Source organism: Etheostoma cragini, chromosome 3 (assembly GCF_013103735.1).
Source record: "Etheostoma cragini isolate CJK2018 chromosome 3, CSU_Ecrag_1.0, whole genome shotgun sequence".
NCBI lineage: Eukaryota > Metazoa > Chordata > Actinopteri > Perciformes > Percidae > Etheostoma > Etheostoma cragini.
The window spans coordinates 13,859,606-13,874,494 of NC_048409.1; the positions used below are offsets into that span (position 1 = coordinate 13,859,606).

Here is a 14,889-nt window from a genome sequence, read left to right on the forward strand (position 1 = left end):
TGTCTATTTCATTCATAAAATAATATTCCAATGCGCAATGTGGTTGTACATCAGTAGCCTACATTAACTCACACCCCCCCCTTCCATTTAGCGCCCAGTTTTCATTCATTTTCAGTCCGTGTTTGTGTTGGCTAACTATTTTCTTTTCCCTTGTCCCCATGTACTTGTGTCTTGTGGGTTTTATGAAATGTTCTATATTAATCTAAGTTATTATTACTTTGGTTGCTACAAGAAACTTGTTTAATGCTTTGGCCCGTGACACAGTGACAGTGATAACATTACCTCATTTAGCTTACCGCTTTACCGCTATAATAAACACAAACTAAAAGTTACAAATAGCCACTTTAATATATACAAACTGGGGAGTGTAAAGACGAGAATTTTAGCTGTAGAGAAGGAAAAACTACAAATTTGAATGATGTGTGATTAAATGACCTAAACCATTTGTTTACTCAGAGCTAAAAGGAAAAACTTTGGTGAGGCTGTAACTGGCTGTAGGGAGAGGCATCGATGCATCCCCAAAGACTTCAGTGTACAGACTTAAGCAAAACAGGAAAAAGACAAAAAAATATCCAAAATAAAAACAAGTCATCTACCTAAGCTCTTCTTACTCTCCATAAAGAGCACCCAAACTAAATAAAACACTATCTGGTCATTTATTTTTTGGCTTTTTTTTTTATGAGTTATTTTAAATAAAGAAATATATACATAGATTATAATATGTACACTTGATAAAGAGCTGTTTCAGGCTGCTCTTCAGTGATTACTTTGCCTGAGGTGATGCGTAGTCGGGTATCAAAAAAACAGTCCCTGCTCAATGTTGTGCTCCAATTATAGTTCTACGGACAATCAGCAGTATACAAGGCTTGTGGTAATGAGAACTCTATGCGAAGGATTGTCCTTGGTTTATAGGTGGGAGATTTATTTGCTGAGTTACGTCATGGAGGGCTCAAATCATTTCTCAATAAAGCTCATTCTAACATAATGTGCTGGATGTGAAGGACAGTAAGCAAAAGCTACAGATTGGAATAATTTGAGCCTCAGTCGTGCATCATGATAACGGATGGACGGCTGAGCTTTTCCATGACGTAACTCTGGGATGAGGAGCTGTGGTGGAAGCTTGAAGGCATCGGCCAGTCTGAGCCTCAGAGGGAAGAACGGGAGCAGCTATTGCCGTGTCTGAAGTCGCCTCCTCACTTCTGTACATCAAGGTGCTTACTGCTCTTTACTCCAGAGCGCAACATAGATAATAAAACACAAAGAAAGAGGGAGAGAGGTGGAGTAAAGGGTGTGTTAATATGTAAATGGTATAATCAGATCAGCAGAAAAACAACATCAGCTCACTCTGTAACCCGTTCAGTTAAACAGTAGATATCTACCTGGTCGTTAGGAAGTTGCTTTTCTCCATTGACCCCGAGGAGAACAGCTTCTTCTGTGTTATCGCTTTTCATCTCCACCACGATGTTATCTTTGCTGGACTTCTCTTTGGTGCTGCAAGACCAAAAAAGTTCCTTAAAGATAGTAAAATACATATTGCAATTGACCGTTCTTCTATCCAGCCCTAACAATGATGATTCAGAGTTTGTTTGGATTGAGCTTTTGGAAATTTAGGGGAAGTGGAAACAAGCTGTAAACACAACACTGACAAACATGTATCAGCTTTTTAGTTTACATGGTTAAGGAGTTGAGTTTGGGTCTATCTGACAAATGCAAGTCTTATGTATACTCTTCATTCAGTTAGATGTTTGGTCTCTACCAACTCCTAAAGGAAATATAAGGCTTTTTAGCTGCTAAATGCTTCAAATGTTCATCAGTTAGTGGCTTACTGTGTCTGAATGCTGTTTGATGCTGAGCAGATAGTGTACAGTGTGCTTTTACAGCTTTTAATCATTGAGTTAAATGATGATACAAAGCTCTATATAGCTTGCTCTAAAAGGAAATTATTATGGAATTAACTTCAATATTAACTTGATATAAAATTAAAGGCCTATTAATTGGAAAAAAAAGTTTCATGTCTTATTCTGTCACCAAAAGCTATTTTGTCTATTTAGTTTCTAGGACGAAAACATTCATTTGTTACGAAACCAAAAAATATTTGATGTCCACTAAAATTGAAACTAGTTCTAAGGGGACAAAAACACAATGCATCTTCACCCTCCAACAGCAAGTGGCTCTTGTTGTACTTACAGATCTTGCTTGCCGGACCGGCCACATATCTTGCCCTTTTTGTAGAGGAAGTAGAGCACACTCCCCAAGAAGGCTAGCAGCAGCATGCAGATAATGATGACTGCAATGATAAAACCCCTGCCCCCTGGTGGAGAAGAAGCACAAAAACAACAACAACAACCACAAGGTTACTGGCTGTAACTGGATTATAAATGAGATGATGGTATGGGGCAGGATAGGCGGATACAGCATTGCATCAGGCAGGCTGTGCAGCATTCCACAGTGTGTAGGTGCAATAGACTTTTTCAGCGTGTCTAAAGAGAGTGCAGCACTAGAGTCATTCAGGTGACCTAAACCTGGCAACCTAAAGAAAAGAAGTCATTCAGGATTGTAGGAGGAGAGGTGTGCTTATATACAAATAACATGCACAGGAGGAGGTGAAGATGAACAACTCAATTATGGTTTGAGATTTTGTTCATCAGTAGAAAGGGGGCTCTGATAAATGCTGGGAGGTGAGAGAGAGGCAGGTGCTGTGGAGGAGAAGTGGAAGGAAGCTTTTTGCCTTTGAGATGGAGAGGTGAAGGGGTCTTCAGCAGTGTAACATACAAACCTTTTTTTACTTTTTCTGGTGGTGTTTCTGCTTTGAATGAGAAAAGTCACATGAGAACAATTATCAGTTGGTGTCTGGATGTTTTTAATAACTCGTATCAGCAGGACGGAACAGACGGACGGACGGACGGACGGACGGACACACACACACACACACACACACACACACACACACACACACACTTTAGGCCTTAACAGAGGCCTGGACTGAACACGATAAATGTTTAATTTCACTTATCTGTGATGTGATTTGATTTAAACATCTAGCTCATAGGCCAACTATGGTCTGTAGCAAAACCGTTTTTTCCAAGGGCAGGCCTGTTTGAGCTCATTTAACCAGAGCTTTTCCAGAAACATAACCCAGAACAGTTTTTCTCTAAGGGGAAATTTCCTGGTATGATGTATAAGAGAGAGAGGAGGCAGGAGGAGAGATAAAACACAAGGCAGCACCCGTAATGGGAGTCAGGAGACCTACTCTGAGTGCATTTGAAGCATCAGCTGCTTTCTACAGTCACACTGGTCACACTGATGCACTTGTGTGTTTGTGGTTGTGTTCTGTGTATGTATCTACTTCACACGCCGTATTGGATAAGCATAACACAAATGCACACTGTTGTATGCAGAAGGTAAAAAAATGTCAACACTTTTTATCAGATTTAATTGCTAACTTTTCTAGGAAAGAAACCTAATTTTCGGATAATTTGTAAAACGACCGCATATTAGCAAATACAGTTTAATTATCTAACTTACAGTTTATTATATAACAAGAAGAAACTAACAGCTATGCCAACAAATTAGCCTATTTACCTCCCAGCGATAACAGTGATATCATCCATTAGGAACTATAAATACCTTGTAGAAACCACAGCTTTTAATCAGAGCGATTGCTAACCAACACAGCTGTAATGACCTTTCACTCGTGCCTATGTGATCATTTCTGCAGCCTTTAGGTGCTTTTGAGTTTTCTTCTTTCGCTCTTATTTTTTCCGTCTGACTCACAGAAAAAACGTTTGTAAGTATGTAAACCAACTAACACTGAATATAATTTTGCAGATAATAACCGTTACTGACAGCTAAAGCCTGAGTCAAGTCCTTTTCGTGTTTTTTTTTTTTTTGAAAGAGTTTATTTTCTTACCTGTGGCGGAAGAAATTGTAGTGGTGGTAGCTGGTGTAGTGGTGTGTATGACTGAAAACAGGTAAAAGGCACAGAAGGAAGTACACTCCCTGTTAACACACTTGGGGTGGAGGGGAGCACATTTACCAGCCGTCTCATCCAAAAAAACAACATTGATTGAAATGTCAGGAATCACAGGCAACACGTTACAGCACATGGCAGAGCAAGAGGCCTTCAGACAAAGTAAAAATAAACAAAGAAGAGACACAGAGGAGGACAAAAGATAGAGACGTATACCCAAATAAACAAAAAAAGCAGAGTCAGGAAACGCAATCAGCAGGAGGAACTCACTGGCTGTGATGTTGAAGGCCACAGCGTCAGTGCCGAACTCGTTAGAGGCATTGCAGAAAGCAATGATGTCATTGGTGACCGTGACGCTGACCACACTCCTAACGCCCTCCTCGGTCTTTAGTTGGGATGTTGTCTCGAGATTCTAGCACAAGAACACACAAGTTAATCTAGAGAAAAAGGCAGGTCAACCAACGGAAAATGTTTCCCTTACTTCTGCATGGGTCAGCGCTGACACATCCTGTCACAGACTGAAGAAAGGTTCTTCATATTTGAAATGCAACTAACCAACCTTTACTGACAACTGATAGCACCTCTATCGGCCAAAATAGGCCAATAAGGGATTTCTTTCAATGTAAAAACACCATAAAAAATATACTTTATAATCAGACCAGTTGGGTTGATCTATATCGCTGTGCTTTGAGCTAAATATTAATGCTAACATGGCAAGGACAAGGCTAACATGCTGATGTTTAGCAGATGTGTACCATGTTCACTATTTAGCATTTAGCTAATTAGCACTAAACACAAAGTACAGCTGAGGCCCATCCATCTAGTAGATGCTGAGATATTTCCTTGTATATGTAAGGATTTTGACCTGCTGGTGACACTCAAAACTCATCAGGATCACCAAAGTCATTAGCATCCTCCCTGTGCCATGTACAGTATATCTATGCCAAATGTTACAGCAATACATCAAATAGCTGTGGAAATATTTCAGTCTGGAACAAAGTGGAGGACCAATCGATGTCATCCACTCGCTCATTGCTACACTACCTTCAGTAACTATCCCAGTTAGGAAAATAACTGTTATTACCATGAATACACAATGCACAAATACATAAAATTCACAACTGATACACAGCAACCAACCTGCTCCTACATTTATCATGTGTAAAGTAAAATGTATAGTAACCGTGTGGATCCTATTCTGTAAACTGTTTGAATGATATTGCGACTATGTCACGTGGGACCTGAGTCTTTGGGATTGAAGAGATTATCCTAGTGAATAAACATTTGGAAAAACTGAGCATTTCTGCTGCAGCTGTAGCTAATCCAAGAATTGGATTCTTCCCTCTGCTGTACCTTTCCATCAGAGGTGGTCCAGATAATACTGGGAGCAGGGAAACCTCTGACATTGCAGCTCAAGACGACTGTCTCGTCGTAACTTGCGTCAATCTCTGTGTCGTTAAGCTTTAAGATCTCAGGTGGACCTACAATGAAAGATTAAGAAATACTAACTTTAAAATTTCTCACATGGCCATACCTATAGCTACTCACAGTGACGGTTGCGAACACAAAAATCTGGCTTTACTCTAAAAACTGCCACATTAGCTAAAAAATACAATTGAAACTTTACAAAAATGTAAAAACAAAACTCAGTCACCTCACACACAAAAAAACATTGCATTATACATTATATCAGGATATTTCTTGATGAATAACATTGATTACAGACTACAAAGCTATTTGTATTCAGTCTACAGTATCTGTGATCAGATTTACCCTGGACATAAACAGTAAGTGTCCCGTTGGTTTCCATTCCCTCGATCTCAGGAACAGTCACCACGCACATGTATGTCCCTGCTGTCCCAAATGTATTGTCCTTCAGGATCAAACTGTGGCCCACTGAAATCTCCACCCCATTCTACACACAAACACACACACACACAGCACATTTAACACAGTGTCACATTATGCACACCACATTAATATGAAGCAGGGGTTACCAGTGGACTAGTCTTCAGTAGATCAGACAGCTGTTTCAACAAATGTTTCACACAATTTTTTTCAGACAAAGTTCAAAACAATCCTCTGATCAAATTTAAAGTTATATTTTAACTGACAAACTGAGCTTTGTTACTACAACTGTTAAACAGCCAATCACTGTAATAAAAATAATTACAAAATAACTTAATTGCCTCTTTTTTGGTGTCCAAAACTTCTAGGTAAGCCATTGCCAACATAAACAATCTAATCAAGTCACAACTATGGGCTTCCTTTTACAGTGGCTCCACACATGTTTAACAGACATCTCTACATGATGAACTCCTATACTGAGACTTGAGTCTGCACCTCCTACAATTGAGCTACTTACTCTATGATCACATAATCTTACACAATTACTATCTCAAAAGGCAAAAATAAATCTTCTGATATTTCACACAGAATTGTACCTCATTGCACACTAAACATTAGTGTGTCAGGTTTTCCAAATACATGTTAATTCATTTGGGTGTTGTTCCTGTTTGTGTAATTGAACTGTACTGCGTGTGTTTATATGACCTTAATCCAGGCTGTTCGTGTCTGGAGAGAAGAGAGTGCGTTGCAGGTTGCTTTGAGGTTCTCTCCCTGGGTCACCACAACTGTGTCTTTAGGCATCACAACAGCAGGATCAAGGTCTACACACACAGCAGGGAGAGAGAGAAACAATGTCATACTGGGCACAGGCAGTTGTAGTGCTTGTAGTATGTATGTATTCATTGTCATGGTTACAAATCATATCAGAGCAGATTCCTTACAGTTGACAAACACTGTGGTGTTTCCAGAGATCTCGTCAAAGGTGTCAGTGTCTGTAGAGGTACATTCGTAAACTCCGCTCTGAAGACGAGTCACATTATGCCTCACCAACATATGGCCTTCCTCAGACTCACTATCCTTCAAAATGCAAAAGTAATCTTCAATCAACACAAAAACATACAATAACTTTTATAATTTGGAAATATGGATATCAACAACTCTATCTGTTCATGAAACTTGTGATCAGACAAAGTAGGTAGTGGTCAATATGCCGCTGCCTTTGCATATACATGAATAATGAAAACAAAAAGGATTGATCTTTCTTACTTTCTTACTGATTTTGAAAATTGAGGATGGCATGTTCCCATTGCCTTGGCAGCGAATTTCAATAGAGTCTCCTTCCTTAATTTTGCCTTTTGGTGACTCCACCCAAATACTTACAGCTGTGGAGGGGTCTGAAACAGAGAGAGGAATTCAAGGTCAGAGATGGTTTTAATTCACATCAGGGCGTAATGTTTTGGTGTCAACATAGATTGATACTATAGTGTATGGTCAATGTGTGCAGTTGCTGTCACTGTTTAAAACTCTGATTGTCTCTCATTGAAAAGAAACGTGTTATGTGGTCTCCTAGTACAGTATTATACTGGTGTTATACTATGTGTGGCACTCACAGTATACAGTAATATTAATACGATTGGTCTCGGTCATCTTTGTTCCTCCAGGAACAAAGTAGGTGATCTCGCAGTAGAACAGATTATCTTTGTCCTCCTTTGTCACCTTCATGCTCAGCTCGCTCCTAACGGAGACCAGCTTAGTGGATTCAGTAGTGATGCTGGGCACCACCTTCACCACTGGAAGACAAAAAAAACATTTTGAAACACACAAGATATGAGAAGAAAAGGAAGGGAAGTGGAGAAAGAGACATTAAACCACATTATCGGTGCAGAAGGTAAGCCTTGTAAAATTAGCTTTCTGTCATATTTGCTGAAACTGACCTTATGTTCGAGTAGAACTACATTAACATGCCTTTGTGTGGGAGACCAGGGTTCAATTCCCACTGCGATACATCAGCATATATGTCCCTGAGCAAGACACTTAATCCATAGTTGCTCCAGAGGCGTGCAAAATGTGACATATATAGCAAAAGTTGCTTTGGATAAAAGTTTCAACTAAATGACATGTAATGTAATTTAAAAAATATCCGGCTCCTCTGGCACCACCTACAGTCTGTAGTGCAATTTACAAAAATCCACAGCTCCCTTTTCAGGTGCACCTGTAGGTTCAGATGATGTCTAACCGCAAGCCAATCACTGCTCATGCACATGGATTTATTCTCCCTTGTGGGAGATCGTTTTGGGCCTTAGCGGAAAGGGGGGAAGGATTGAGAAGTTGTTGATATTCAAAGTTCTGGATCTTCACAATCCTACTACCTACAGCACCTTTAAATCACATTAAGCACAAACAAAAATAGCGTAAAAAGATGTGTGTCACAGAAGTTGATCTCAATCTGCCTCACCATCCTGATCAGCGCGTAGTGGCGTGTTGTTTCGGTACCAAGTGATGTTCGGCTTGGGAAAGCCATTTTTGACCTCACAGATCCCAATCTGTAAGAGAGGTAAGAGAAAATTCAAAGAACTAAATTGTAGCCTAATGGTAATTTCAGCATTTTTATACTGATACTGATGTGTTAAAGCTGGTTTACCTTGGATGGGCTGTCTTCATTGACTGAGATCCCTGTTTGAACACCCTCAATGGTGGGATGTTCTGGTGTTTCTGCACAGCAATTAAGAAATTAAATAAGAAGTAGAAAAGGCTACATTTGCCTGAGAAATGTCTGTGTTCAGGTGACTGATCATTTGATGTTTGAAACAGTCTTAGTGTCTCATATGCATATGGAAGTTGAAGTGTCATTGGAAGCACTGAAACAAGTTGAGGTGTCAGTTAAAGGCTAATCACTGCAGTGAGCTGAAGTTTCAGTTTAAGTAAAAAAGCTGAAAAAAGTTAATTGAAGAAAATGAGGATGAATTAAGTTGAAATGTCACAATTTTTGACATTGTGTGAGGGAGTATGAATTTGTAAACATTGTGATGCATAAACTACATATGAAGTGTGTAATAATTAGAGTTTGAGGGTGTTTTTTTTTTTTATTTGGGCTAAAAGGTTTTCACTCAAACCATTGTAAAAAACAGGCCATCTCAGATTGAATCTTACCAAACACCTTCAGCTTTGTGCGTCCCTCCCCAGTCCCATCTGTTAGACCTTTAATGACACAGATAAATTCCAGTTCGTCTGCCGGCTGCACGTCGCTGATAGTCAGCACTATCTCTCCAGTGGCTCCGGTACCGTTCACACTCATCCGCTCTGTGAACTGTGTGCCTTGCTCTACATTCTTTATGGTGGTGTCTTGGTAGTAGATTTTCTGCTTCTGACCCGGAGGTTTCACCTAAAAGTTTCAGTACAAAAGCATGAAACATTTCATGCATCATCAACCTACCTTTCTGTGTATACGTGCATCAGGCTTAAAGAAACTCACGTAGAGCCACTGTATGACCATGCCTCCGACGCCGTCAGATGATGTAAACATGCAGGTAATGTGAGCTGTGTCTCCCCTAAACACCTCCACTCTGTCCTCCATGTTCACCTCCACATTAGCCCACGCTGAAATGGAGAAAGAGAATATGGTTGTTGTTAAATATGTCTGTTCAACATTTTCAGTCGTTTAGTACCATCAATCTCATATTAGCAACATAACGACAATTTGTGCAATTGTAATTGGGTGAGTAGCTCACTTAATTTTTAACTGCAATCACTTTATTAATTTACTTTTGTAGTAATAAAAGTGAGTGAGTTTTTAAATATGTTCTAAATGATTTTTTTTTTTTAATCAAAGACCTTTGGTAATATAACAGAAATGCTCTTTTAGCCTTCTAGTCTGACTGGGAAGACTGGTGTACATATTTGTTTGATTGAGCCGGCAATTGTTAAAACTCAAGTTCCCCCGCAATTTTCCAAAGTTCAGCGAGATTTTGGGATTGAAAGAGTGCCATTCAAACTTCTAACAAATTAATATGTTGTGGAAAATGTGATGGGAATATCACAACAATGTGTGTTTATTGAGTCATTTGAGGAAGGTTACATCATGAACTAGTTCTTCTAAGGATTCCTTAAAGTGGTGAACAAAGATTTGTTTCTAAATCTAGCAAAATGCATGCCAATACCAATATATATCTGCCACTATTGGCCTATGCAGAATATCAGCCAATCAAAACATAAAGCCAATAAAGCTTAATTGAACTGAACCTGAAATGAATGGGATTGTGATACAACAGAACCTCAAGTTTATTAGCAAAGATTAATCTGTATCATCTTTACAGGAACCTGAATTACAATGAAGAAACCAACTTTTGCGTCCAAACCCAAAATCAAAAGAGGCTTGGAGGGAAAAAGAAGAGACATGAAAGTTGATGGAGGGTCAAAGGGAAGAGAGAGATGCTATGACAGGAATGAGAAGCCCACCCATGTCCACATTAATGTGCTGCATTCCACCATGTCACCCTCACAGGAAGAAAGGCTCAATTTACAGGCCGCATAGTAGCCCCACTGTTCTTCCATCATCTGTCTCTGAGGAAAGACTGGTTTTCCCCCTCCAAGATCTCTTGCCATCCTCCTAGTCTATAGGAGGGACCCCAAATTGCACTTTACATTGCATTGTGTGTCAGATGTACGAGATGCCAACGGGCGCTAGCCAGGAGGTAACGAGGCTGCCAGGTTTGATTTAGCCTTTGATTTTGCTGAATCTAGCTTTTCTTGTATTTTATGTCAAGAGCTGCTCAGAAGAATGTAAACGCGGTTAATCTGTGTCCTGCATTGACCTTTTTTAATCTCAAGAAGCACAACAGACAATACATAATAAAACACAGTTTCACAAAGGATCGTTTTTTACATTATATATTTTATTATATAAAAGATTTTCAGGGCTACGCTTCCTACTAATGTCTCATGGTCTTCCACAGCAAATTGAGTGTGCTTAGTTACTTAATTCTGCAGCTCCATCTACTGAAAAAGAACATGAGATTTACTTGACAGCTCTTTAACGTAAAAAACTTAAAGACTGATTCATTTCCAGACACGAGTGTGGGGCACAGTGTTTGAAAAAAAGCTCTGCAAACTTACAACAACTTACTTTTTAGCCAAAAACAGGGAATTAGATTATATAAAATGGTTTACTGTTTTACATTTAATTTGTTTAGAACAGCTGGAGAATTGTTCAGACACTTTTTTCCAGGCAGAAGTAGCAGAAGGGCACTAGTGTACGATATCAGGTATCCAGAGACACACTGAATTACCACACTAGGGCAGCCTGCTGATGAGCTTTTAACTCAGACGACACATCCCTGCATTTCACTCCTTCATCATCTGCACGGATAACAAACATTTACCACTCCGCCCCAACTAAACCTCTGACTGCTCCTTGCCTAGCATCAACAATAAACATGCCTTCCCCTTCTTTGCCAACTCGTTCTCCTTCTGTCCACATCTCAAACCCCCCTTTACTCTCCCGCCTCTCCCTCTGCAGTGTTTTGCTGTTTACCAACGGCTAATGGAGCTGGATGGAGGCTTTCATAAAGAAATCCAATTAGCCTCTTCGCATGGACATTTCCTGGCCATTAGCAATGGAAGGGCATTGCTGACTCACTTGCAGCATCCCATCCCCCACCTGAGGACTTACCTACATTCAAAAGTGGGATTCAGAGAGCCTATTTCAAATTCTAGTTTGCATAACACAGAATGTTTCACAAACTCTTTCCCCCATCCCGTCTGAAAGCTGAGAGTCTGTTTGCTCAGGGGAATCTCAATCAAATCTCATTAGTAATTTGACCAGGATTCATCTCCACAGCGCATCAACAGAGCGGCTGGCACTCCAAGGCCTCAAATCGATCCTCTCTGGTGATGAGAGAGCAGATATTGGAGTCAATGCACATTTGATAATAGTCCTAAATCAGTAAGACAATAAAGCTGAGCTGTTTTATGAGCTGCCCTCAGCAAACAATATCTTCACCCTGAAGTGTGTGTTTGACCCTGAGACAACAATTTAACATGCTAAGTGTGATTTCCGCAAGAGGGCGGAATGTACTCTGTACACTAAAGTAAATATCTGCTGCTGAGGAGAGGAGAGAAGAGGAGACGAGACAAGACTGTGGCAACGTACAAAGTGCAATCACTACGACAATCATGTGGTGCTTTTGTACGTGCAGGTAAGATAGGAACGTGTGTGTGTGTGTGTGTGTGTGTGTGTGTGTGTGTGTGTGTGTCATCTGACCAATGCAACTGAATACAAATACAAATTAACAAAAACTCACTTACAGCTGTTTCAATCTGAACTATAAGAAATAAACAATGAATCTTACGGCTGAAACTTTTTACTCTCAATTTATCTGCTGGCAATATTTTCAATTAATCAATTAATCTTTTTCTGTAAATTGTCAGAATATGGCTTCTTTAAATTACTTGTTTTGTCCTACCAATAATCTATAACATGAAGATGTTCTGCTGTTTGCCATCACATCCATCCATGAAAACAACAAAAAAGCAACAATTAAAAAGCTGAAATAAATTAATGTTTGGCAAATTTGATCTTCTCATTCAATTCTTAGCAAAAAAAGTGAATAAGCCTATTTCCCAAGAAAACCGCATCAAAAAACGTCATTGAACTTGTGGAAACACATGTTTAATATACAGTGTATGTGATATTGTCATTCAATGTAAAGAAATATATATATATATATTTTAAAAGGACTTTAGAAAGTAAGCCTTAAATTTACAAGAATGCATAATAAAAGGATTTCTCACAGCACAGAAAGAAGAAAATACACTAACAGGACTGTTTTTTTTCCCACAGATACGCAGAAAACATACCAGAGAAATGTTGCTGTCAATATTTTGCTTTGATTTATGAAGCTAATTGAGTCTGCGTCACTTGCATAAATATGTTAAATATATATCTTAATTATTGTGACAGCAATGATCATCAAACTTCAGTCAAGGCTCCAGGTGATCCCTAGACAGAAATAAACGTATCGGTTCAGCTGTTCCCACCTTAAAACACAGCTCATCTCACAAAGTGGGCAGATTGTACTCAAAGGCACTGCTAGATTAGGTGCACTTAAAGATAAGACTAAATAAGACCCACAACACACCGATTACAAAAGGAGAGCACGGGATGAAAGGATAAGATAATGTCAAGGGGGAAGTGGTATCAAAGACATTGTTATGTCTACAATAACGTCAAGGTCTTTTGTCAGGATACACAATCAGTTTTTGTCTTTGGAGGAGAGGATAACATTTTTGTTACAGCTTTTTTCTCTTCATTTACTCCTCTTATGACAACAAAATGTACAGAAAACCTTCAATCAACACGCAAAACTAATGCCAGGTGATCAGCAGACAGTCTTCCATTGGGATTTTTTTACTTCATTTTTTTAAAGTATGACCATACATACTGTATGTCAGACGTTTCAGTCCTCCCAGTGACAGGTACAGTAGACAGATGAGATGAAGCATGTGGTTGTTCAAAGGCTGGAATCTGTTTTGACTAACCATGAAGGGTTTAGTTGACGGACTGCAGTCGACCTGCTCCCTCGGTCTGCTCTGTCAGCTGGCCCAGACCACATATGGTCATCGGTGAGGGAGAGGAGAAGCTGTTCATCTTCAGCACATTAACTGGCATTCACATCAGTGAATCGTCCTGGACTCCTCTTTACATTAACCGAACTAGGTTGTAGAATGGTGGCGCAGGGGCGGAACATGGCCCCACAATGATTTTTTGGAGCTCTCTTTTTAAAATGTATGAATGTTACGCATTTTAGCATTTTGGGATGGGAGAAAAACATGATCTGGTTTAGTGGCATTTCTTTAAATCAATCACAATTGGGCAGCACTAAGCTCTGCAAAGAGCCCCTTTAAAAAATCCTCGGGAAGGAACTTGTTATGGTAGAACATGTACGTAAAAAGTTGTTTTAGTTGTGCAAGAGAAATCTCAGATTGGACAGATAGTCTACCTTGCTGTCTCAATTAACAAAGCACCAAGAACTGAGGAGCAATTAACCATTGTCCTCATAAATTCACCAAAGTTTCAAATTTCAACACAAAGAAAGCAGAAGGAAACAAACATCGGTGAAAAGACATGCATCTGGCGGAATTTCCTGTGGCACTGGAGCAATCCTGTAAAGGGAACATCGTGGATATAGACTAGAGTATTTTACTGGTCCTTTCAATATCATTTCAGTATTAACCAAGTTTCCTCATTATGTTACTAAAAAGTGTACTAAGTAGTATTATTTTTTTTTCAAAACTTCTTGGCTGTTTAAGTAAATTAGTATAGAAACCTAATTTCTGGCTATGACACGGACAGCCTCTCTCTCTCTCTGGGAGAGAGTAAAACTTTCAATAGGAGCACATCATGGGAAAATGGTTGACAGAATAGACACTGACTGGTTGGTGCATCAGGAAAGGTATATAAAATGATTCACCCCCCTGAAATGCTCATCAAGTGTCATGGTAGTGACCTGAGGGTGGGGCGGTAGTAAAGCTTATGTGTAAAATGATGTTTCATCCCCTGGGCACCATGAATATACTTGAGTAAAGGTCAGAAGGTCACCAGATTTACTGAAGAAGTTCCGTGACAAATTTTGGGCCAACCTGGCTACTAGCTGTCAAGATATCTTTTACATGGATGGAGAGATAGACATTAATTTCCTAAGGATCTGCGGGGAAAAAACTTTAAGAAACCACTTCCTAAAATCTGAGGGGAAATACTCTGATCAAAGCAGCAGCAGTGAGTGACAGGATGATCGCTGAGGGAGAGCGTAAGCAGAAACACACAGCCTGAGATCTCTCAGCCTGTCTGTCTGGGAGCTGTAAGGTGGGACGGGGCCATCAGATGTGCATTAGGATCTGTCACAAACACACATGCGGGCTCTCACACATGCGTGCACATGCACACGCACGCACACACAAACAGGTCTCTGAGCTGTATCCAACTACTGACCTGAACTTGAGACCTAACTGCAGCACTAAACACATTATTACATGGTTTGCAAATGTCTCAGAGCAAATGACACACACATCCTACT

The 14,889-nt window shown here is 39.7% G+C and overlaps 1 protein-coding gene across 8 annotated transcripts in view; it reads right to left on the bottom strand.

The window, feature by feature from the left end:
- Positions 1-305: 305 nt before the first annotated feature.
- mcamb (melanoma cell adhesion molecule b) overlaps positions 306-14,889 on the bottom strand; it is a 35,417-nt gene continuing 20,833 nt past the window's right edge. The window contains exons 2-17 of one of the 8 annotated variants that reach the window (XM_034862586.1): positions 9,291-9,415; positions 8,969-9,200; positions 8,460-8,530; positions 8,274-8,361; positions 7,429-7,608; positions 7,085-7,212; positions 6,760-6,895; positions 6,524-6,639; positions 5,744-5,885; positions 5,324-5,451; positions 4,241-4,382; positions 3,911-3,961; positions 2,781-2,803; positions 2,188-2,318; positions 1,380-1,491; positions 306-1,228 (exon numbers count right to left, since the gene is read on the bottom strand). In XM_034862586.1, coding sequence (XP_034718477.1) covers positions 1,226-1,228; positions 1,380-1,491; positions 2,188-2,318; positions 2,781-2,803; positions 3,911-3,961; positions 4,241-4,382; positions 5,324-5,451; positions 5,744-5,885; positions 6,524-6,639; positions 6,760-6,895; positions 7,085-7,212; positions 7,429-7,608; positions 8,274-8,361; positions 8,460-8,530; positions 8,969-9,200; positions 9,291-9,415 — 1,808 coding nt within the window. In that variant the 3' untranslated portion in view covers positions 306-1,225. Of the gene's footprint in view, positions 1,229-1,379; positions 1,492-2,187; positions 2,319-2,776; positions 2,807-3,910; positions 3,962-4,240; positions 4,383-5,323; positions 5,452-5,743; positions 5,886-6,523; positions 6,640-6,759; positions 6,896-7,084; positions 7,213-7,428; positions 7,609-8,273; positions 8,362-8,459; positions 8,531-8,968; positions 9,201-9,290; positions 9,416-14,889 lie in introns of all 8 variants that reach the window. The other 7 variants (XM_034862595.1, XM_034862567.1, XM_034862575.1 and 4 more) reach the window with 7 other exon arrangements.